Source organism: Camponotus floridanus, unplaced genomic scaffold (assembly GCF_003227725.1).
Source record: "Camponotus floridanus strain SB8 unplaced genomic scaffold, Cflo_v7.5 scaffold14, whole genome shotgun sequence".
Lineage (NCBI taxonomy): Eukaryota > Metazoa > Arthropoda > Insecta > Hymenoptera > Formicidae > Camponotus > Camponotus floridanus.
Window position 1 is genome coordinate 1389508 of NW_020229259.1, and position 26288 is coordinate 1415795.

General features: G+C 29.3%; 2 protein-coding genes across 7 annotated transcripts; one reads left to right on the forward strand and one right to left on the reverse strand.

The window, feature by feature from the left end:
- Positions 1-1167: 1167 nt before the first annotated feature.
- Positions 1168-11608, reverse strand: LOC105251017 (JNK-interacting protein 1). Of its 4 annotated transcripts, none has more exons than XM_011257505.3 (8): positions 11380-11608; positions 8831-9043; positions 7045-7265; positions 5229-5504; positions 3657-3809; positions 2887-3170; positions 2407-2585; positions 1168-2016 (listed from the first exon to the last, which is right to left on the reverse strand). In XM_011257505.3, exons 1-8 carry the CDS (start codon positions 11460-11462, stop codon positions 1944-1946), a joined length of 1482 nt encoding a protein of 493 aa, XP_011255807.1. In that variant the 5' UTR covers positions 11463-11608; the 3' UTR covers positions 1168-1943. The 4 variants fall into 4 exon arrangements, with proteins under 4 accessions (XP_011255807.1, XP_011255806.1, XP_011255804.1 ...); XM_011257504.3 differs by having other exon boundaries at positions 8819-9043; XM_011257502.3 differs by having other exon boundaries at positions 7045-7286; positions 8819-9043.
- A 4606-nt stretch (positions 11609-16214) lies between these two features.
- On the forward strand, positions 16215-22054 carry LOC105251016 (tryptophan 5-hydroxylase 1). 3 transcript variants are annotated; one of them, XM_020027429.2, is made up of 12 exons: positions 16215-16616; positions 16933-17037; positions 17948-18161; positions 18806-18909; positions 19002-19069; positions 19141-19191; positions 20154-20252; positions 20517-20563; positions 20650-20785; positions 20941-21067; positions 21129-21358; positions 21499-22054. In XM_020027429.2, the coding sequence occupies exons 1-12, from the start codon at positions 16518-16520 to the stop codon at positions 21836-21838; spliced, it is 1620 nt and encodes a 539-aa protein (XP_019882988.1). In that variant the 5' UTR covers positions 16215-16517; the 3' UTR covers positions 21839-22054. The 3 variants fall into 3 exon arrangements, with proteins under 3 accessions (XP_019882988.1, XP_019882987.1, XP_025262123.1); XM_020027428.2 differs by having other exon boundaries at positions 16217-16616; positions 18782-18909; XM_025406338.1 differs by having other exon boundaries at positions 16219-16616; positions 16904-17037; positions 18782-18909.
- Positions 22055-26288: the final 4234 nt, after the last annotated feature.

Sequence of the window (26288 nt, forward strand, 5' to 3'; positions counted from 1 at the left end):
TTAAATTAAATCGCAAAAGCGATCATATTATTAATAATTTAAAAACAATTTATACATACAATTCTGTTTATCGATCAAATCGATGACTGATTGCATCTCGATAGAAATTCAAGATCAATAGGTGTGGTTTATAGGAAATTATATACACTTTTATGCAATGATAAAGGAAATGTAAAACAATTAATAACAGATCAATAGTGATAAATATTAATTAATAACAATACTGTCCATGTCGATTGTACGAACAAGTAATATCATTTTTCACTTTTCTATTTTCTTTTTTTTTTATTATTTCACATTATCCGCAACAAAACGGTAAACTTTGCAATTTAGTTCATCCTATATAAGTATTCGGCGAAAACATTGCAATGTAGCATAATAATATTTTAGTTACAGAGGCCAATGTGCGTTTCAGTAGTGTCGGCTTTCAAGGTCGGACGAGACTGGAAGAGATTCAAGAGTACAAACTTCAAGCCTTATAATAACAATAATAACAAAATTTATAATCATGATTGTACAGCAATGAAAGATAGAAAAATATACGAGATTCTAATAATGGCGCGCACATATACACATTGACCGCTGTCCTCTTACAATAACAACAATACAATTGGAGATCGTTCTAGACGACTGTTCGTTGCTACGATGAAGACTGACATCAGCAAAAAGCACATCCGATACGCGCCAAAAGAGTTATATGTATATAATTATCAGTTTTGTCTTAAATCGTCCAATCTCTACCATGATTTTTTTTCTCTAAACTCCGTATGATCCAACACTATTGTCGTTTTCTTTTTCTATATGTATATCGGTAAACGAGTTAACTTGGTCGTAGAATTGCAGTTTAGGAATTAATTCGCATTTTAGCTATTAGTTATCAAATTTTTACTTATTAAGGAATATTTAACGAACATTTTTCCAGACATGATTGACTATTTCTTATAATTGGGTTGTGATATTCAACCGTTTAATTGTCAAACTGCTTTTCGATCTAAAATTAAATAATTTCTAATTTCTTTATGTTCACTTTTGACTAATCAAAACCGCTTTAATCCGATTTAGATTTTTAAAAAATCTATTTTAAGTATCAATATATATGTATATCTATTGCAATATTAATATAAATATTTATATTATCTTAAAAATTGATATACATTTATTTGAGGCATAAATATAGCAGAAAATAAGGGCGTTAATCAAATTTTTATCAAATGTGATGTTTTTAATTGTGAACACTAATGGGGTTAAACGATTAAAATAATTTGCAAAAGTTGCTCTGCTTTCAACTATGAGAGTGTAGTACCAGAAATAAATTTTTACATTTTTGAAAACAGATCAATTTTTATCAACTGTTAAAGCGTCAATACATATTACTTTTCATTCATTCTTTATTCGTCACTTTTCGTATCATTTTGAAATATTTCGCTCCAATAATAAAATTTTATATCCATCTGGAGAGAAAGAAGACACGTTCGTAAATGTTTTATAAAATAATAATAGTAAATCTCATTCAAAAATTATAACGTAATGCAAAAGAAACAAGAACTCCAATATCTTTCAATATAAAAATAGTATTAATTTCAACCAATGCCCTAGTAGAAAATCAAGATAATTGTGTTGGCCAGTATTATTTAAAAGTCATTTCTTTCCGCTCTATTCTACATGCATAGAATCATATTGGATTATGTATGCACGAAATAGAAAAGAATTGTTTAGGAACAAAGTATATGCTATAATGGAAAATTGAATCCGTCGTGACGCTTCCCAAAAACGCTCAGTACACATAGATATACATATGATCAATATATGTATAAATATTGAGTGTTTGATTCGCGTTTATTATTTTATATCTACAACGATAGCGGGCGATATGTACAGGGGATAAGGGGGAAGTGAGATTTATCATTTTCTCTACAGCCGTTATATGTCAGGCCGAGAGCAATTTATTCAATGTAGATGTCCTCTATTGGGAAAGCAGTCTCGATGAATTTTGTGTAGAACCGATGAAAAGCGCGTCTGAAAGAAAAAAAAATCTCTGAGTTATATATGAACAATGTTTCATTGTAAGACAAAATTCTCTTTTGCATTTTTCAAGGATTTAAAATGTTAAATATTTAATATAAGGATAATAAGGATATTTAAAATATTAAATATTTAAAATAAGATATCTAAAATGTTTGAACACACATTATGTTATCAAATTTTTAGTTATGTAACGATTTATAAAATAATTTATCATGAATTATAATAACATATAAAGAAAAAATACATTAGCATATTTTTGTTATTAATAATAATAAAAAATTCAATTACAAATGAATCAAAAAATTTCAAATTAAGAAATCTATATAGAACAATATGCTGTTTCCGGTGAAAATAATAAAATTATAATAAAAAATGACTCACCCGACGGCTTCGGCGACTGGTCTTGTAGATTCTTGACCAATGAACACGTGACAAGCGAACCTCTGCAGTGTAGGGTGCTTCGTGATGAAACCGAGATAGCGATGATCGCGAGGGTGAAACGCACAGAAGGATACATTCTTCAGTGAATAGAAATAATCGTGACAAGGACCCTGACTTTTCTGTAAAACCATATCAACTATTAACAATTCTTCGACTTTTTCATTTTCCCTTCTAATTACTTACTTAATTATTATTATATTACACACGTAATATTAGATGTATGCAAATAAAGCTTTAAAAAATAAATAAATAGTTTATTTAAAATAATTTGCTTATATATGTAAATTTTTTAAGTGGGATTGTGTATTCTATAGTGTATCTAAATTTAACAACATATATAGTTTTTGTTGAGGAATAAATAGCTTGCATAAATCACACATTGCACACATGAAGAAATTTCAATCGCAAGGAATTGCTTACCCTTGGCTTACTTCTATCGACCATTCGAAGACCTTGATCGGATACTTCCAAGATGCAGCTTTGCGAGACGGGTGGATCCTGCAATGAATTGCGTAAAATTCTCCGTACAGCCTGGCAAACCACCCCTGTACCCTTGTGCGCCAGGGTCTCTACCGAACCCAAATAACCCAAAAGATATCTTTCTCTCTTCACTTTGGGCGCAGTGGGATCAAAATCACTATAATCCATGTCGACCGCGTATGCTGATGGAAAAATACCTTGCCGGCCTGTTCTCAGATTTACTCCTAATACATGGAGAACAGAAGGGTAGATTAAATCAATAATACATCTAAAGATAATATATCTTATTATTTTTTATTTTCCTCTTTTGTTTAAGATCTCTTGAAAACTGAGCTAAATAAATATTTAATATGTATCTGGAAATTAATTTTAGATATTCAATTTTATGATTTGTAAATCAATAATTTGTTGTTGACTTATTATATAGATCACAAAACATTTTTAACAAATAATAATCATTTATTTGATATAAAGTTTATGCCCCAATTTCTTCAACAAGTTTCGTACATTTTTAAAAATTTAAACAAAAAATATAGAGTTATTCAAAAAATAGTTATTCGAAAAATTAGAACTTTATCTAAATCTCTTTATATATCCTTCGGGATATTTGTTGCTTAACAATTTATCATCGTTAGAAGTCTGAAGGAATTGATTACATTAAGTGAATAAAAAGAAAGTTAATAATATATTAAGGTTTCCATATTACGTACCTTCGCACCATAGGTCGTCGGCCTCCTTTTGCACGTATATAGGGTCTCCAATTTCAAGATCAATTTCATCATGATGCCGTGGTATGAACTTGTGCAGGCCTCGATGCGTTGCCTCGAGCAGTTCCAGCTGGGTGAACGGTACGCCTCCGCTTCCTTCGAAATAAAAAAGCAAGCTAGTATTGATTTATCCTAGTTATTCTGATTTGTTCGAAAACAATTTATAACACGAACAATAATTCTCTCCTCCACGACTTTCGAAACTTTATCGAAGGCAACAGAGTCTACAGACTTGTTTGACAGTTTCTCGTAGAAAATCTAATAAGATTCCGGAAACATTGTAAAAATATTATTTATTTTTCATGTATTTTACAAAATTTGTAACAATAATTCTATTTTTTGCCAAAAAATGCACAAAAATCAGCTTCAAATGCAAATTTTTCTAATATTAAAAATTAATGCATATTTAAAGATTTGGACATAAAGAATAAAAATAAGATAAAATCTTATTCTTCATACTTATTAAATTTTACATTAATTTTACATTAATACACATATGACACATTTTAAGGAATCTTAATAATAAGATTAAAAATATTTTGAAGCTAAATAAATATCTAATATGTAGAAATTAATTTTACAATTAAATATTTAATTTTATTTGCATATCAATAATTCCTTGCACAATTTATTATATCTACATCTCAAAATATTTTTAACAAGTATCAATCACTCGTTTGATTTAAAATTGTACGCTTTTTCTCAATAAATTTTATACAATTTTATACAAATTTTATGTAAGGACGATTGTAAAATTTTCTTTACGTTTTGACAAGTGTTTAATATATTTAAGTTGTTGATTATTTAAGTTTATTACTAAATAGAATTTTTGAACAATCGTATTTAACAATTTAAATAGTCTTACATAAAAAATTCAAAGGACTTAAACGAATCATGATTCTTTGTAAATGCTGATGACTTTTCGAACAAAAACGAGTATCTTCTATTTGGAAGAGATCCTGGAAATGTATTATTTTTGATATTCGTTTCATCAATAGACATGATATATATTCTTTCTTGCATCATGTCTATTGATGAAATGAATATCTATTTTATTACGTGAAAAAGCTTTAAAAACTAGAAAAAAGAAATATGATGTAAACGCAAAATTTGCAAAAGAAATCGATTTACAATAATCACTGAATTACAATTGGGAACAGAATCAATGTGTAAAGATTTAAACAAATGATTTATAAGAAACACTAACTACGATATATTATTCAAAAAGTAAATTGAAATAATTAAAGTGGCAACATATATCAGTTTCTTAGTCATTTATATGGTTAATTGTTAAAATATTATTGATTATAAATTTATAAATATTTTAAAAACTGAATACCTCTAAAATATTTATTAATGTTTGGAAATATATTTATTAAGATTTGTTTTTAATTAATTCTACGTATTCTATTTGTTTGATCGTAATCAAATAATTTGAGAGATTTAAATTAGTATAAACAAAGAAAGATAATATCAAAAATAGAAAATAATATCACTGAAAAGAATTACAGTTACCTGGGGTACTACTAGGCGATACTGAATTCGTGTTTTGCAGGGTATTGCAAGGTATGGGAGATACGCTTTTGGGTCCGTTTTCAGGTGAATGAGCGGTGGAATGACCACTATCGGTGGCCATTCTCTCGCTGTCAGGTGAGCTGTCCTCGTGGCGAAGTCTGGGATGACATTTTCTTAGGATAAGATGAGGCCGAGCCGATGTCGAGCCGGTGGCAGCGCTCAATTCATCTGCCAGAGAAGATGATGTCTGCATGGATGTCTGGCACATGGGCATAGCTGAAACAAGGCATGACACCTGAAATATTCTTTTTTATTTGAGACTTTATTCTCTTAAAATATCAATAATTAATTCAGTGAGTAATTTCATCAAAATTCAATGAACATTTTACTGATTTTCAATGTGAAAACATTTATATTTTATTCTTATGTTTATCTTATATTTTATTATGGCAATCAAATTTCACTAAAGAATCAGCCACTATTACTAACTTTTTTTAAATGAGATTTTATTCTTCAGTGCTATACTTATAACTGAAATTATTACTCTCTTATTAGTAATAATACATTAATAATACATTTTATTAAAGAACATAAGGATCTGAATATATATAAATTTAAATAATAAAAAGTATATTTCACGCACACGCACAACTGACAGTAAAGATAACAAAAATTTATGTATAATAAATTATAGAATTAAAATTGAATGATTTAGAGATTATATTGATGAATTGAATTAATTAATTGCTGTCAAATTAATGATCTCTAAATTTAATCTTCTCACATAAAGTTTATTTTATTTTTTTATTCTTTCTAAAAATAATCACAATTATATGTTAAAATATTATTCTCAAATACTATGAAAATATACAAAAAAATAACTTTTGCTTTTCTTCTTTGATTAATTCTTAATTCTTTCATATTTATTTTTGACTTTCTTTATTATACTGAATTTTTATACATGTAAAAAATGTAAAATTTACTAAAATTTAAACATTTTTCATACATTTGCAAAATAATATTTAAATAAATATATTTGAATTTGTAAGATGATAAATTCACCTCGATTAAATATGAAAAACTGTTTTGCAATGTGTTTTTTGCAACTGATGATATAATACAAGTGGATTCTTTTATTGCGGTTGGTTTTTAGTTTCATTGATACACATAACTAACATGTTACGCGGAGACGAAAAATGATACAGTGATATCTATCGGATGCTATAGATACATATGAAAATTATATATTTTATTTTATCGTACTATAAAAAAGGAACGAAATATGAAAATAACAAAGTAATATAATTTTATATAATATATAAATATTAAAATTACATTATTTACATATTTTATAAAATATGTATTTAATATAAATTAAAATCATATTATCTAAATTTTAAGATACTTATCATATTGTCTCTTATCTTGCTGTGCTAATCATAAAAGTGATATTATACAATCAGAAATCAAGAAGAATCATTTATCAGATATCAAAAAATATCTAATAACAGATTAATGAAATTCTATGTGTTGGTATATTCATCATTATAAACGCAAATCTCATTCACAGCATTCCTTACTAAATTTTTGAAAGTTCTGATTATTTACAATAATTTGACAATATATAACAGTTATATATTGAAATTTTATAATTTATTAATATATTATTATAAATTTTCTCAATTTTTAAAATTTTTTCTCCTACCAAGAATTTCGATAGCTCAAAATTAAGATTGAAGAAACGTATATTGGCAATTTTTTCCATTAATGTTATCATTATGGATTGAATTATTTATACATGCGGTGCCTTTCTTACATTTCTTGTTTTTCGGAATTTCCGGCAATCTTCGACGTCTGCGCTCTGTACCGCCACTTCCGGGTCGATTCGATGGCACGTGCTCCGGTGTAGGCCAGGAGCTCAAACTGGAACACGAGTCGCCGACATCGCTGACGACACTATCCCGACCGCCGTTACCGGATACAGTAGTGCCACCCCCGCCTGGTCCTGGTCCGCCACCGCCTACTGATCGACCCCTGCTGCTCAGTCCACCGAACAGGCTAATGTCATCCAAGGATAGTCGTATAGTGAGCTAAACTATCATTTCCCATGCTGCCTATTTTATTTTAATCCTTCGGGAAATACGAATAAAAAAACTCGTTCTTGATTGGCGTGAAATAGCGTGAAATTTTATATCATCATGCAACACTTGAAATTATACCTTAATCAAGAATTAAAAAAGAAAAAGAATGGTCAAGATTGTAAAAGATTGTGCAGGAGGTATTACTATGTGATCAATATTTTTTTAACCTTTTCAAATTTTAATGATTTGAATGAAAATAACTAATATTAAGATAAAAATATGAATTCTTGACATTATAAATTACTCTTTCATATTTTTAATCATATAACTTTAAATACTTATTACAATATATTACATAATATAAACATATCTTGTCATTACTTTATACGAGTACATGCAATTATGAAGAGGGATTATTAATGAAAGATATATTTATGTTTTAGTAATGTTTAGTAAGTTTAGTAAGTTTAGAAAATTGTACAATTATCACATAAAAATTATACATATATGTAATATGTAACTTTTCTTTGCTATACAACAATTATTTTATTGTAATAATCCAAAGAAAATGAAATGGAATAATTTAACATTCTCAGAAACTTTATTTTGAATTCACAAATTTCGTAACATGATATATTTTACATAAAATTAAAATATTTTCGATCATTTTATCGCATGTGGGACTAAATTGAAAAAAGTTAAGTTGCAGAAATATAACTAGGGGTAATGCAAAAACTTATGCATGCTTAAACATTCGGAAATATCGTGCTTTGAAATACTGTATGGAAATACATCTCGATTACCATCCGCATCACACTTTCTAACCACGTTACAGTAGACGGCATTAATTAATTATGAGCTGCATGTCGCGAACTCTCCCGAAGTATTTCCGGACATCCTTGAGTTATTTTTAACAAAATCAAAGTTTTTATGGAATTGCGGTAATGATAAATGTATGTGATGTGTATATGCGAGTGGTATTATATAAATATATATATATATATATATATATATATATATATATACATATACACACATCGTGCAGAAATATAATTACGTTTGAACGTGAAATAAATTATAACTTGTAAATAAATTATAAATTGTAATAAGTTATAACATAATTTTGACTACTTAATAAAATTATAAAATATTTGACAAATGGAATTGATTTCGCATTATATGCAAAGAGTTATAAAAAGAATTTAAACATTATGAATAATAATTATCCATCTCATTGCACGAAAAATGCAAAATTATTCTTCCATTTCCAATATTGCTTTAAATTTGCAATTAAATTGCTATAAATAAAAAATATTTGATCTTTATCGCCTTCTTTGTTTCGAATTTTGTATATCTTTTTTCAAAGAATACTCTGTCGAAATATTGACATTCGATGTATCAACATACCGGATGTACTCACAATACAAAATTATACATCAAAGAAAAATATACGACATAAATAAAGTATATAATGATACAATTTATAATAATAAGTAAGTAAACACTTACGATGTTACCAACCTAAAATCACTATCAGCTATGATCGAACAGTGGTGATCCAGCTCCTCGCTGTCATCAGGGGTGGTATGTCCGCTTTGGTCATCGTGTCGATGAATAACGACAACTTCCTCATCCTCAGAATCGCCAGTAACGACATCACAAGATCTGCCGACTTCCTCATCGCTTCCTTGTGAAGATGTTGGCGAATCATCGATCATCACATCATGAACGAGCCTGATAGCCAAATTATTAAATTTGCATGTAAGGTACATTAAATTAATTTGTGATAAAAAACGATTCATAAATATGACATATAAAAAGAATCAATGAAGTGTCTCTGATGACAACAAATTGTTCTTTAATTGTTTTTTAATTTTAAACAGGCGGGAATATTTATGATAATTACTTATAATTACTTATAAATTAATAGCATAAATATATCATATGAAGAAAAATCAATATAAAGTGTGTCTAGCAAATTGTTTTTTAATTATTCAAAAAGTCACGGAAATTGCTTTATAATTTGTAAATTAATACATTATCGTTTAATGTAATTTAGAGGTTTCCTCACTTTTAAAATTTAAAATAATCACACAAATTTTTTTATAATAATATATAGTAATAATCATAAAACATGTAGCAGAAATAGACAATAGTATCTCCGATAATCATGTCGTAAAAGAAATTAGAAACTAAATAGAACAAAACACAAAACCAATTTATTTTTATATATTCAATAATTTCAATAATAATAATAATTTCTGCAATAATTACGTTATAAATTATATTTGTTATTATTCTTATAAAAATTAATTCCGGATAATTATATATTTGTTATGTGGTTTTTTTAACAAAAAATACACTTATATAATAGAATAAAGAGATTATACATATTATAATAGTTATCCAATATTTCTGCATTTTTTGAAATTGAAAAAATAGTTATATTTATATATTTCTGTTACTTGTAAAAAATTTTCTATTTTTGAGAAAAAATTAAACTCTATCTTTATTTACTTAATCTCATGCTTAATATCAGTACTCAATGCAATCAAGACATGGTTACATAAACATTACAATTGTTATTACAATTATAAAGGTAATCGTTATGCAGAATTATACAATTAAATTGTACGTCAGAGAACCTCCCACTCATACATGTATATATACATACACACGTACATACATTTACACATATTATACAATTTAACAATGGCTAGCACTTTATAAAGAAAATCATTGGTTATTTGCAACAATAAAGATAGATATATGTATATGTATGCGTCATAACGAAAGCCATAGATCACTACCAAAGTTATCTATATGCGCGTTATGTTGCAGTTTCATGTCGCATATTCTTGTGTCACTTATACTACAGGATCAATAATTTTAAAGACACGATACCGACTTGGCTGTTCTGCTATAACTTTTAATCTAATCATATATCGAATCTATTAGCAATTTCAAACTACGATTTTATAGCTCCCTTGAGTCATGAACTCCCTCGTATCATGTATGTTAGATATATTTGTACATTTTTCTTTTTGTTTTACAATATTATGCAATATCGCAGTAATTTGTCATCTTTCGAAGAGAAATGACACGATCAGATGATAATGTGCTTCAATATATTGTATATATGCGTAATTTTTTTATTAATTCTATAGATGTTATAAGAAAAATCTTATAAAAGATATATATACTAATATTAGAATTTATATATATTACATATAAATTATAGCCATATTTAAAATTTGTTCAGAAGTTTTTGAAATATAAAGATAATAATTTTGTTTTATTAAAAAACATCTTTTTTTAAACTGCTAGCAATCAATGTCATCACATATAATGCCTACTAACGTGCCTACACGTCGCCATTTCTATCGTCAATGATCAATTTTATCATTTGTAAAAATGCAGAGTATAAATAAATTATAAATAGAGAATCTTTAGGAATCGAAATAAAATTTATTAAAAGAAAACACAATGTGAGAATAAGATCATTTTTTTATTCGTATTATATGAATAATATGCATTATTTGTTTGTCTATAGATATCTGATTTTTTTAATATATAAAACAATGTTCTTTATATATGGAATAATTGATATTTGGAGAGAATTTAGCATGTATATATATTCTGAAAGTCATTATATATATTTTCAAACATTATTAAGATAAAAATGTGATACTTAAACGAATGGTTTGATTTGTTTAATCTACATTTATTTTCGCCAATTTCACAAAAATAGCTGGATAATGACGTATTATTGATATTTTTCACACCAATCCATTTTATCAACGTGGTCCACTCCATCTACAACCTACATTATCGCCCTGCATATTTTTACTTGGTAACAATGTATGATCTGCGACATATTATCGTTTTATTTCAGCTTTTAATGTAAATTCCTACATGAATCCTCCTGTTCGGTTCTCTATTTAAATTAACTGCTTCCTTTAATTTCAGATCATCTCCCTTTGTAAATGATGTCAGTGTCGCGGTCCTTATCGCATCATCTATCGTGTCATCTGTTCCAAAGGCAGGTTTGTCGCGGGGCGCGTACTCACGTGTAGTTGGAGAGCGGAGCCTTCAGATGTTGGGGCAGCCTCTCGAAGTAGTGCCGGAATTCCTCGAACTCGCTGTCAGCCATCGTCGAGTTGTTCTCAGGGTGAGCAAAATACAGGGCGCAAGGCAGGGGTCCGTCCCGAGGGCGGCCGTGGCGGCCTAGAGGAGAGCTGCTCGTCGACCCCCAGGAACTATACGGGGTAAAAAGATGTCGCTGACGTTGTCGACGACGTCGCTTCGACGCCGTGCAAACGCGACGCAACCCCTATTGATTCCTGCGTGGCAAACGTCGCGCGCCTGCTCGTTCGCGTGGGGGTGGACAGGGGTTGGTTCTCGAGAGAGAGAGAAAAGGAATAGAGAGAGAAAGGGCAAAGTAAAACGAGAGCTAAGCTCTAGGGTGAATGTTTGGCTGCATATTCTCATCTTGCATTTAGCGTTAAATACAGCGACTACAGAGAACGACGATAACATCGAACACGGGTTAACAAGAGGCATGCATTGCATATGACATTAAATGAACATTATGAATGCCCTTCTATCTATCTTTTATCTTGACTTCCTTCAAGAGATTTAACTTAATTGTTATGTTTATTAAGTTGAGATAGCATAATTATCTATGATAAATTAATTACCATAAATTAATTAATGGTTCATTTTTAGTTTTATTATGAAATAAAACTTTCCTAGTTTTATTATGAAATAAAACTTTCCTAGTTTTATTATGAAATAAAACTTTCCTAAAAATACATATATTGGATCAATTTTCAAATTTTCCATTATCTAATTTTTAAAAGTCCTTCAGGGAGAGATTATGAAAAAACAATAGTTCCTTTTCCATTATCTAATTTTCAAAAGACCTTCAAGGAGAGATTATGAAAAAACAATAGACTATATGTACGCCTCGAGAAAATGTGGGCCAAGACTCTGTTTGAACATTTGTGGATCTAGCGTACTGCTGGTCGATATACTACGTAATGAAACATTTATCAGTAGGGCGCATAAACTTCCAGGAGTTTACAGTCGTATCTCCCGCAGTAGAATTCGTGGCGGAGAACGACGCGATGTTACGATATAAAATTCCGGAGAGATGGTTAAATATTTTACAGTCGCTCCGCGCAATCGATCTTTTGCACTCATACACACCGATGTTGAACAGTAGATTTATCTTCTTCATATTTCGAGGATGACTCATCGAAAATTTTCCAATTTGCGATATTTCAATCAAATATGTCCGTAAAAAAATTACGAATTGGGCATAAATGCACATTCACTTTTGCACATACTAAAATTAATGTCTCATTTTTTTCTGACATTAATTACAATAACATGAAAATTATAATTTACATAAAGTTCTTGTTCCAAAAGATTAGAATTTAATTAAATAAGGCTCAAAAATTAAACAACATTAAATAAAATTGATAAAAACTTGATAATTAAAACTATATTAATAAATGCTAACGCAAACAGAGATTAATTCATTAAATGATTTTAAATACATCAAACTTAATAAATTAAATGATAAATTTCTTATACAAAACTTATTAAGATATATAACTTATTTTTCTTTAATTTTGTGATTAATTCGTTCAATATAATATGTCGTCCTTTTAATTCGTTGAGATTTTTGTTAAGCATTTATTTTACAATGTCATAATAATATTGCCAATTTTATCAATCATTGTAAACATTATATTAATTATAAATTTCTATTGGCGTTTCTAAAATCAAGTTACCTCGACAATTGGATTTCGCGAATGTTTATTCACAATTCTTTGCTAGCTACAGGGAGAACATTTTTCACATTCTGTGTGTCCTCCCGTTTCTCACATCCCCCTCATCTCTTCAATCGTCGGTTATACTTTTCTTTCGTGCTGAGAGAATGCTCAGAAAGGATTTTCTTGTTTGTCGATGGGTAATCATCTTTTTCTTCGTCGCGAGGACCAGTCTCTTCGATCGATTAAAAAAGAAACCACTTTGACAGCTTTAAGAAAGAATGCATCTCACGATATCGAAGCAACAGGCGAGGCTATTGATGTTAAGAGATATATAACATGGACAAAATATGCTTAAATACAAAGACCGCATAGAAAAAATAAAAATATAAAAATATAAAAATATAAAAATATAAAAATATAAATTACATAAAAAATATATGTAAAGAATAAAAAAATTAAAGATGTGAGGAATATTATTTAAGAATAAATATAATATATAATTGTATGTCTCTTTTTAATTAAAAATATTCTCATTTACATTCGAGTATTATAAATACTAAAGAATAGAAATCCATGCTCAAACGATATGTATAGATGCAGCAATTAAACACATGCTTATTATACAGAGAAAAATCTCGTTAGTATGTAGCCTCGAGCAAAATTCAAACGACACGAAACGAAAGAAATTGTCGTTATCGAATTGCGTTTGACCTAGTAGCCTTTGCGACGTAGAAGACAAAAGCTAAATTCGTGTGTTCAACGTATCTCATTCTCTCCTTTTGTGCTCAATGTCGACATATCGCCACGGATAATTACTGTGCTCTCTCAACTTTGAATATATTGTGGCGGAAACTGATATTTCATATCATTGACATATAAGGGAACAGATCCATCAATGAATAATACACGATTATACGATTACATACGCAAGATAATCTTCTTATAATTTCCTTAAAAATAAAAATCTAAGTCGATTGAATTTCTCAATTTTTTTGTAATTTTATTTCTTAATTTTTTGATTTCTTAAATTTTAATACTTAAAGGCGTATTTTTTAATCCCAAGATAATTTAAGTCTTAATTACTTAGTTAATTTAATCTTAATCATTATTTTCGTAACGTCGATTTAAAAAATATATTATAATTAAGTTTAATTAAGGTTTAAACAAAATGCCATTATAATCGCTGATAGAATTAGTGAAATTATTAACAAATTAAATTGATCGAATAATGTTAAATAGTTAATTCATTCTTGACTCCGACCAGAATCCCAATCGGAAGTACACGTAAGAGAACCTTACCGCCCTCGCAGAATGTATCCCCGATAAGGTAAGAGTATCGAGGATCGAACGATACTCTCAATCTCGCTTAATGCCAGAGAAACACTCGGTATAATTTAGCGAGGGTAGAACCGCGGTAGCTGATAGTGGTAAGTGATGAACGCTGGTAATGTGCTGCATCTACTTTTCTGAAGTGGGAGAATTCCTCGGGCGTCCGAGCTTTTATTAAATGGTGTCTTTGTTTCGGAGTAGGACGAAGAATGAGAAATCGCCACCTCGAAGAAGTTCTCTCCTCTGAATAGAAAGTCACCTTCTCGGATGACCGCTTCTTCATTTTGACGTTCGATATTTGCGCGTAATCGTAAAGTACATAATTTTACAGTCTGAACTTTTTGTAATGAAAAAAATGCATTTTATTTCATAATAATTTTATAAAAATAGGAGGACTTGTTTTAATATTACATTTATAATCTAAACACTTTTAGAAAATATCCAATGATTAGCAATTATGACACAGGAAAGAGAAAAGGAGAAAAGAGAAACGTGATAATTATTTCTCAAACACACGATTACACGATATTTAAAGAAAAATAATTTAGGAATATGCTTTGTGGTAATTTCATATTACTTAAATCATAATTAAAAAATACATTTATATATAAACAATTATTTATAATAAAAGTAATCGAGGCTCTACTTATACAAAATTACAATTAGTTATAAAGGGCTTGTAGAGCGAGAAAATAAGTATATTATAAAAGTTTAATTATGTCATAATGTACATCAAAATAAGTTTATGTCGACGGTGACATTACAATAATACAGAAAAGATCAAAATATAGGTACGTTAAAGGCGAATGTTTCGATCGATTTTTCGATCATCTTCAGCGCAAAAATATAATAATACATGAACAGCGAGTGAAATAAAACGGAAAAAGAGTTAAAAATATGACCAAATAAAACGCATTAAATATGGTTGTCTAATGACGGCGCAATAAAATAATCGTCAATAAATAAAAACTAAACAAAATTACAAGTTAAAAAATTATGGTCAAAAGCGCGCATTAATAAAAACAAAATGGAAATGTCCGGACATTTCCGTTTTGTTTTTATTAATGCGCGCTTTTGACCATAATTTTTTAACTTGTAACTTTGTTTAGTTTTTATTTATTGACGATTATTTTATTGCGCCGTCATTAGACAACCATATTTAATGCGTTTTATTTGGTCATATTTTTAACTCTTTTTCCGTTTTATTTCACTCGCTGTTCATGTATTATTATATTTTTGCGCTGAAGATGATCGAAAAATCGATCGAAACATTCGCCTTTAACGTACCTATATTTTGATCTTTTCTGTATTATTGTAATGTCACCGTCGACATAAACTTATTTTGATGTACATTATGACATAATTAAACTTTTATAATATACTTATTTTCTCGCTCTACAAGCCCTTTATAACTAATTGCAATTATTTATATTATCTAATATTAATGAATTATATAATATTAAATTTCTCTTCGAATCAAATTAGCACAAGTAAAGCAAAGTATAAATTGAGATGATATCTTAATCTTTTTCTATATTTTCTCTTTTCTTTCTTTATGCACAATTCACTGCGTTTTATTTCTTCGATAAAAATTTATTGCAAAAATAAAGAAACCTTGAACAGTTGCATCTCGTTTATTGAAGATCTTGCAATTTTTGCGCGCGCCCTTCGTTATCGGTGTTCCTATCGTTCCAGTGACATCACGCGTAGGAAATACATTCGAGGACCGGCACCACTTGCCGTTAAACGGGGTGAGCCAACACTTGTCTTCAGCCCCATGAAAAGTTTTATCCGACCAATGGGAATCGCTGGTGCCGCCGTGCACCGCCCAATCACGGCAAGATCGTCATTGAGAAGGACGAGCACAAACGGGAGGAAAGCGAGGTCTTAAGAGGATCTGTTAAGGATGGTACCGGCACACTGTTACTTGTGTCTTGGAAGACAGTGAATCGGTAACAAGTCAGTTCGTATATATCGCGCAAGATATTGAGAAATAAATCCATTGATAAAAGAAATTACCGAAAAAAATTGATAAAAGAAATTACCGAGGAAAATTTTCGTAAAATTGTTTCGCAAATTCTTTTGTCGTAAAAGTTATGAGTGGATCAGGAAAGAGTCTGCTCGGGGTGTGGCTGTACAGAAGAGGCAAGAATTGGGCTGTCAAAGAAGGAAGTCCGTTACATAAATCGCGCAATGTATGTTATTATATATATTTGGCCAAATCAAAAAAGCAGATGATATATAAAGAAATGACAAATTTTATTTTGTCTTTAACGAGTCAATAATTTCATACAATTAAAAGGGAATCATACATTAATATCTATAACAAATTATAAGTATATTTTTTATTGTTTAATTTATTTAAATAATCAATTTGGTCTTATATTTTATCAAGAGCTTAAATATTATTATATAAAAATGCAAGTATTTTAAAATGGAATTTATATGATAATAAATAAGAAAATTGAAACAACTATTTTAGTAAGTAAATTCATCCTCTCGTTCATTCAGCACACCATGGATGAAAGTAATCAAACCAATGACAATAAGAATTCTGTGATATTTTCCCTGAAGAATCAAATCGGTGGCTTGGCTCGAACACTTCAAGTATTTCAGGTATGTTTCTGTAATTTTTGTTTTCGATATATGTGCTTACGTTAAAATTTATATGATATTCTCTTCAAATATTTTAATAATTATGTAGTGTTAAAAATAAAATCAAATAAAAGGATTGTTTTATGAATGTATACATATAATTGAGGAACAAAATACAAATCGCGAATGAATTCGTAAATCTCGCAACGTTTCTCTGATCGCGCTTGTCGTCTTTTATACGTTATATTTCTCGTGGCTCGCTAACGTTCATGTCAACTCGTCCTAGAGGTCGATCCTTTTTCGCAAAATCGCAAATATAAGCATTCCAATATAGATAAGAATATTCAATGTGTCGGAAACTGTTACACGAGTGAGTTATTTAATTTAAGTCCCTACACACACAATTTAGTTATTTAGTTATTTAATTTAAATCCCTACAATTATTTAGCAAATCTAAATGAATAATCGGAAATCAGAGGATAAAAAAATGCAACATGTTAGAAAATTCGAATATCGCAAGATCATTATCGTATGACCATTTATGCTAAGACAGCCTTTTTAATCAACTTTTATCGTTAGATAAATAAAGATAAATGAATAAAGATAAATAATTATAAATATTATAAATAAGAGATAAATTATTTTATCATTATAATTTGTAAGATTAAAATTTTTCAATATGTATTTTTTAATTTATGTATAATATATATTTTTCATTTTATTAATTATAATTTACTAATTTTTATCGGATAAATTATATAATTAAATTTATAATGCTTTATGCGACTAATACATTTCAATATGTGCAATACTTACTAAAAAATTATCTAGAGATAATCTTTTTCCAAATTCCGAGCATAAGTATTGCACATATTGAAAAGTACGTTTGGAAAATATTGAGAAAGAATATATTTTTCTTGATCGTACAAAGGATCTAGGAATAAACATCATACATATCGAATCAAGAAAGTCTACGCGCCGTGGTTCCGAATACGACATCCTCGTAGATGTCGAATGCGATCCGAAAAAGATGGAACAATTGATGAAAATGTTGAGCCGCGAAGTAGCGGCTGTCAATCTTGCACATTATGAGCAAATCGGAAATATACCACACGCACCTTCTCTCTCGGCCGCGACAAGCTTCGGTAAGTCATTAATATGCAATATTAATAGAATATGAATAAAATTTTTTATTTTTCATTATAATGAGATATACAATTAAATTCAATGTTAACATCCGTATATTGTTTCTGTAAATGTTATTATATTGCATCTATAACTTAATCCAATAAAGCTCCGATACGATAAAAATTTTATTGTATCACACTTATATTTTAATCTTAATTGATAGTTAATATTTAAAAATTAAAAACATATTAATAATTATTATAATAATTTAGCAAATATTGTTAAATAATTTAGTAACTTGTTAAATATTTGGACACAGATAATTTTAAATTTAAAACTTTAATTTAATTATTTAATAACTGCATTTAACTTGTTAAAATATATTTTTTTTCTCATAATCATATATTTAATATATCAATATATATTATTATAATCCAGAATAAAAGAGTCTGATTGTTTCAAAGATTAAATAATTTAGATAAGATATCAGAATTCATTAAAAACATTCTTGTGGCGAGGATTACATTTGAAAATTTAATAAAATTGATATCAAAGTTTACTATACGACGCTTTTATTATTTCTGCCTTTTTCAAAACATTTGAAAATAATGGAATATTTTATATCGCGTGTGTCAAGACGCAATAGATTTCGATTTTATAGATTTTAGTGAAGTAGACATGCCCTGGTTCCCGCGAAAGATATCGGACCTCGACCGTGCGCAGAAAGTTCTCATGTACGGCTCAGAATTGGATGCGGATCATCCCGTACGTTTTTGATATGATTACATGCATCTTAGATGCTGTTACAGCAACTTCTTCTCGAGTTTATGTTTACTTTAACGAAATTACTGTTGCAGGGCTTCAAAGATCCCGTGTATCGTAAACGTCGCGAGGAGTTTGCCAATATCGCTTATAATTACAAATAGTAAGTAAAGTAACGATTCACGCGTAAAATATTTTCCTTTTAATAAACTTTCTAATGACATAATATTTTAGTGGTCAACCAATACCGAAGGTGCAATATACGCCGGAAGAAATTAGAACCTGGTACGTTTTTCACATAAAAAATATACCATAGTTGCAACAATTTTTAAAAATACATTTTGCTTAATAAACTCGTTTTAAACTATTCAGAAAAATTCAAAAGAATTTAAAAATAAAAAGAACGAAAAAAATAACTTAAGAAAAATTTATAATTTTTAAATATTGAATCTTTAATGCTAATTTTAAAAATAAGTAGATAGAGAAATCCTAAAAAAAACTCTTCTGCGAACATATTTAAGAATCATTTGTAATATATCGTAAGTCTTGAATTAATTGTCCCCATTGACGTCATCATTCGAGATACGGCATATAACTTTTCCTCCAATGAAACTACAAACGATACGGCAAACGTGTTTTCGCGTACATGAAGGCAATTAGTATGAATAAGAGAAATGAAAGATTTTCTCGATACTTAAGTTGATACATATTCGTTCGATATCTTCGATTTCATCTCTCGTTAAGAAAAGATAAATTCTATCTCTTTTTTTTCTTCTCTGTCTTTTCTCTCCTCTTCTTCTTTCTCCCTCTATCTACTTACCTATCTATCTCTTCCTACTTCTCTTTGTAGTGCGAATCGAAGTAAGATTGGCACGCTGAATGCACCCTTAATTGCGTCAATTTGATTTATCCTCGAGGTGGCATCGAGTAACAGCTTGGCTAATGCAATCTCTCTGAGATGCAACTCGAATGCAACGAAACAAACTTTAACAAACTTAATCAGAACGCGAGCTTTTTAGCAGAAGTCAAACATTTAATGATTTGATAACGATAATTAATTTATTTAACGTTTAATTTGTAACGTTTAAAAAATACATCCAAAATATACGTGTCCTAGATTAAATACATATTTAACATATAATATAAAACGTTGCTTAATATAACATGTAATATAATATAAAGAAAATTATAAATACACATATACATAATAACTTAATTATTTAAATAAATTTACCTTATTTTTTTAGGGGAATTGTTTTCCGTGAATTGCATCAACTTTATCAAAAATATGCGTGCAAAGAATACTTGGAAAATTGGCCGAAGTTAGTCAAATATTGCGGATACAGGTATAAAACAAGGAGATAATTAACATAAAATCTTACTTTAAAAACATAAAATGTTATTAAAAATAAGTAATTATCCAAAACAAAAATGTGCATATATATTATAATATTTTGTATATAATGATACTTCCATCCATCATAATGATTTTTATAATTTTATAATTAATTTTATTTTAAAAATCTAAACACATAATATTGCGAGATTTACAAGAAAATAACATTTTTATTCTTTTAATCTGTTACATTTTTTAATCTCATCGCTTTTAGGGAGGACAATATACCGCAATTGCAGGATGTAAACAATTTTCTAAAGCGTAAGTGAGAGATGATCGCTGATGATAATTATGTTATTTATACGTTTTACAAAAATAAGACGCTTTTAAATGAAAATATTTGCCAGGAACCACGGGATTTCAACTTCGTCCAGTCGCGGGTTATCTCACACCGCGGGATTTCCTTTCCGGACTTGCTTTCCGAGTATTTCACTGCACCCAATACATTCGACACTCTTCCGATCCATTTTACACGCCGGAACCGTGAGTAAATGACGTCTTTTTCAATCAAAGTAATGTGTAAAAGATAAAATATGCACCAAATAAGTATAATAAAGTAAACTTTCCTAATTATGATTTTCTCGCATTATATTATATCATCGACATAAAATAATTAATTTATATTTCGCAATTTATAGAGATTGTTGTCATGAACTGCTAGGCCACATGCCGCTACTTGCCAATCCAAGTTTCGCGCAATTTTCTCAAGAACTTGGTCTGGCTTCTCTCGGTGCATCGGACGAAGACATAGATAAATTGGCAACAGTAAGAGTCTTTGAAAAGAATTTCATCTTCCATCACATTGATACAACCTCTATTTTTTCAGCTATATTTCTTCACCGTGGAATTTGGATTGTGCAAACAGGATGGTATGTATCGCGTTTACGGGGCCGGTCTGCTTTCGTCGGTGGCGGAATTGAAACACGTTGTATCCGCGCCCGAAAAAACCATGAGATTCGAACCGGACATCACGTGCAAGCAGGAATGCATCATTACCGCCTTTCAGAATGCGTATTATTATACAGATAGCATAGACGAAGCGAAAGAGAAAATGCGGCAAGTATCTCCCTTTGCGACATACATGTTATACATGTGTCAATCTTTTCGTTCGAACACGTTCAACTCTTTTTCTATGAAAACAAATAAGATCATATATAAGCAAAGATGATCATATTAATATTTATACAAATCTCCAGAGCGTTTGCTAATCAAATTCAACGACCATTCGGGATACGCTACAATCCGTACACTCAGTCGGTGGAGGTGTTGACGGATGCCCAGAAGATCACGGCTGTGGTCAGCGAGTTACGAGGTGACTTTTGCATAGTGTCGAACGCTCTGAGGAAGATTCACGAGCAGGACGATACCGTCGATGTCGAGAGGATAACCAGTCTATTGACTCAGGGTATCGAGATTCCGCAGGAAAATAGCTCGTCTTCGGATAGCGATGTCAGTCCTAATGTCGAGGAGTCTCGTCCCCAAGAAGATCAGCACGTGCATTGCGATGATAAAGATGCAGTCGCTATGGGAAATTAAGCAATTGATATCATCAATTTAATTGCATGCTTTTTAAAATGTTGACAATGTTTGAGAAAATCGAGACACAAAATTTTAGAAATAAATTTTCTCGCGAATACAGAGATATGACTTTCTGTTATCTATAGAAAATTAATATAATTATTTTGAGAAGTTAATCGATATACAAGATCAAAAGATAGATGTATAATATATCCATATTCCCGAATAACTAGCGGAATATGTATATATTATCTATGAATATCCATGGATGTCTTATTTGATTTGGATGAATATTTATGAAATCTCATATAGCGGACATTTGGATATCCAGTAGATATCTAATACAAATTATGTTATATTCTGTATGGATACTTTAGAGTAAATAATTAGATTTTAACAATATGTATGCAATATGTGAAATGAAACATAATGAATGTATTCAACAAGAATTTTTCCTCTCGTAATCACAGGGAAATTGTGCAAAATAAATGCAAAAATTAATGAAATCGGAAATTGTAAAATTTTGATTCATCAGCATAATAGCAGCATATATTTGTTAAATGTACAGGCAAAATATTATATAGAATGCCATCAATGTATCGTAATTAAATTAAAAATGAATGCAAAGTTATAATAAATTTAATTTCCCTAATTTAAAACTTTACACACACACACACACACACACACACACACACACACACACACACACACACACACACACACACACACACACACACACACACACATACTTTATCTAAATTTTTAAAGTAAAACTCTATTACTTACTTATATTAACTTAAATATTATATACATTTTTTATATTATTTAAAGATAATTTTAATTGTATATTTTCGACTGAAGTCTTCTTTTTATAAATTTTATCGAAAAATTAAGACATTACAAAGGGCGCACTATTTAATTCTTTTTATCATATAATAGAGAGAAGACTGAGAGGTGTCATGGCCCGCTTTTAGACGGTCTCTGGAAGCCGTACTCCCTCTGTGGACATTAAAAACATGAACATGAACTACAAAGCCAATGTCCACGAATGTTCTCAAAGGGTAACATATATGTCTCTCTGATAATATAAATAATATAAATAAAAATATAAATAATTTAATTAATAATAATTTATTATATAAAATTATCAGTATGTTCTCTCTTTTCACGCTATAACGCTATAAGTCAATCCTTAAAATGCAAAACTAAATATTATAGAATTTGACTTCGGAGCGGTCGAAAATAATCGAATAAATTCAAATAATTAGCTCCGTGATAATTAGTTTGATAAATAATCAATTTTATGACCGCAATTAAAAATTGAAACAGGGTGTATAAAATGTAAAAGGGAATAAGAGAAGTAATTATGCAGGGTGTATAAAATGTAAAAGGGAATATAATAAAATGTATAAGAGAAATAATGTAATGATCTTTCGATGTGCTGTTAATCATAATATTTTTCGTGTTATATTTAATATAATCAATATCAATACAGCAGATAAATTGGTAGATTCGCGAATCACAATTCACGTAGAATGGAGATTTATTATTAAATAGGAGAACAAATTTTAAATTTACTCCGAGATACTACATGGATTTATGCAGAAATGATCACATGTATATATAAACGATAAAAATACGATAAGATACTTAAATTTTTTATGAAATAAAAATAAATTAATTCTCATCGATGCAATGCGGAACAACAGAATTATAGTATTTAGTAAATATAATTAAATAGAAATAAATTCAAGTCATACACAAAGTGGTAATAAAACAAATAATTAAGATGATTTAGAAAAATTATTGCATGCAATTAAATTCTTTTTTAAATATATTTTGTCATTTTGCTACATGATAATAATACGATATATCTCAAAAAGTTATGACTCACTCGACATTAATTAAAATCAAAATCAAAACGCGCTACTCGCTGTGTAAATAAAAATGGTACAAATTAATAATCACTAATTGCAAAAATTATACAGATCAATCGCATTTTGAAGGATCGATTCTCGACGAATGATTCGAGTCTTCCCGCGAGAAGTCAAAATTGAGTTCCAACGCGTGACGCGCGTAAACATAATGTAATAATTCGTCATATAACAATTCTTTTAAGAAAATAACCGGTATATTGAAACAGTTTCACCAACTAGTCAATTGATCGGTTTTTATGTCAGTAATTAAATAGGTAAAACTGTTTCGATATACTGATTATTTATTTTAAAAGTTTATTCATTGTTGCCGTGATGTTAACGTACGGAATAAACGGAATACATTCGTAAGTTTTATTATTAATAAATAGTTGATTTGACCATTGCTCTTTCCATTATTCGAAATACTCGATTATACGATTGGAAAATAATTAGAATATAATTTCGGAACACGTATTTTGCGTGATGCGTTCATTTAATTAAGCAATTAAAAAGAATCGAATGCAATTAAGAATCGATGTGTGTGACCGCAATCAAAATTATAAATTATCATTTTGTTGCAATCCTTAGGAACAATAATTATTCTTCTTTTGATATTTATAATTAAGAATATTTCGTCCGATGCTTTATCATATAATTATGTGATGATTTAAATATATATAATTCGTCCGAGAACGCACAGTAAAATGATCGGCAAAATCGAATAATTAACGTAATGGAAAGCCTTGTGATGTATATTAATCGTTTAATAAATAATTAATCTGTGTGTACATGTGTATGTGACTTTAAAAATATACTTGTATATAAATTCAATTTTCGTATATGTACGTCATAGTACGCGTAAAATATTTCAGCAGCGAGGTCAATAACACGACATTCGGTCTTGACGTAGCGCTGTATTGTTTACATAGGCGAAGACCTTGTATCATTCGCACGGCGACATTACAGTAGTAAAGTAGTGATACGGAACACTTCGTATTATTGAATTCTTTTTCTATAACAGTGCGATCGCGATTAATATCGAAATATAATTCGCTACGACTATTACAATTAACAATTAATTAACTTTTAATAAATAACATGAAACTATATGCGATGATACATCCATCAAAACGCGATCCTTCATTATTCAAAATAAAAATTGAAACAAAAGAGGCAAAAATTATAAATACATAGACGACCATGTATTATTCACACGACATTCCAACGGCAAAGTAGTGATATAAAACGCTTCGTATTATTGAATTCTTTTCCTAAACGCGATCGCGATTAGTATTGAAATATAATTCGCTACGACTATTGTAGAGCGAATCGTACATCTTTATCCCTTATACGATATATTAATGTGCGTTTCTCGCAATTATTCCGCGATCGGGAGTGCCGCGCAAAAGTCTCGCAATCGTTTCTATAGTATATGACTAAATATAATTAATTGTTTGTTCGCGAGTGAATATGAGTGCTATAAAGAAACAGCAAAGGATGAAGAAGAAAAAAGGACATCTGGAAAAGTATCGGACACTCAGAGAGCAGTGAAAGAGCCTGAAGCAGTCAGAGAGATATGCGGTGAGTAATTTCTAAAAATTAATTATTACTGTTATTATTAGTGAGTAATTTATAAAAATTATTTATTTATTATTATTATTTATATATGTATTATTTTCAAAATAGCTATATTGTTTATTATATATATATATATATATATATATATATATGTGTGTGTGTGTGTGTGTGTGTGTGTGTGTGTGTGTGTGTGTGTGTGTGTGTGCGCGCGTGCGTGTGTGTGTGTGTGTTTGTGTGTGTGTTAAAGTACGTAAAATATTTCGATGACGAACATATTAAAAATAAATTAACTTATGATAAAGATCATGAAAATGTATCGCAACGATATCTCAATCATTAATTACTGCGAATAAAAATTGAAAAAGGGAACATAAAAGGGGATAAAGAAATTAATTTGATTATAATTTTTCGATTATTAATGCTTATTATAATAATTTCTTTAACGATACTTATTAAAATTGAATAAATTTCGACCAATGCTTTAAATTTTCTTAATCGACAATCATTCATAGAATATTTCAACGACGTTTTATGACTTACGATCATTCGCACAGTTACCTTGAACAATAAAGCAGTGACGTTTCATATATTATCAAATTCTCTCTCTACATAGTCAATCTTGGCGATATAAACAGTACCGCGGTAATGTTTCTGACCTACGATCATTCCCTCAGTAGCCTTCGAACAATGAAGTAGTGATGTGAGACGTTCCATATATTATCAAATTCTTTCTCTAACAATTATTTTGAACATTGCTTTATATAATAGATTTTCTCTTATCTTTTATAGTTTTATTTATCGTTTATATTTGCGAATTAAAATTTATATAGTATATTACAAAATTAATTATATATTATATTATATATAAAATTATATATAATATAATATAACCTTCCCACGGGGTACACCTTGTCGCGGTGGGAAGGCTTAGTACCTGGACGGTGCCTTGAGGTTTATCTTAAATTTTCCAATTT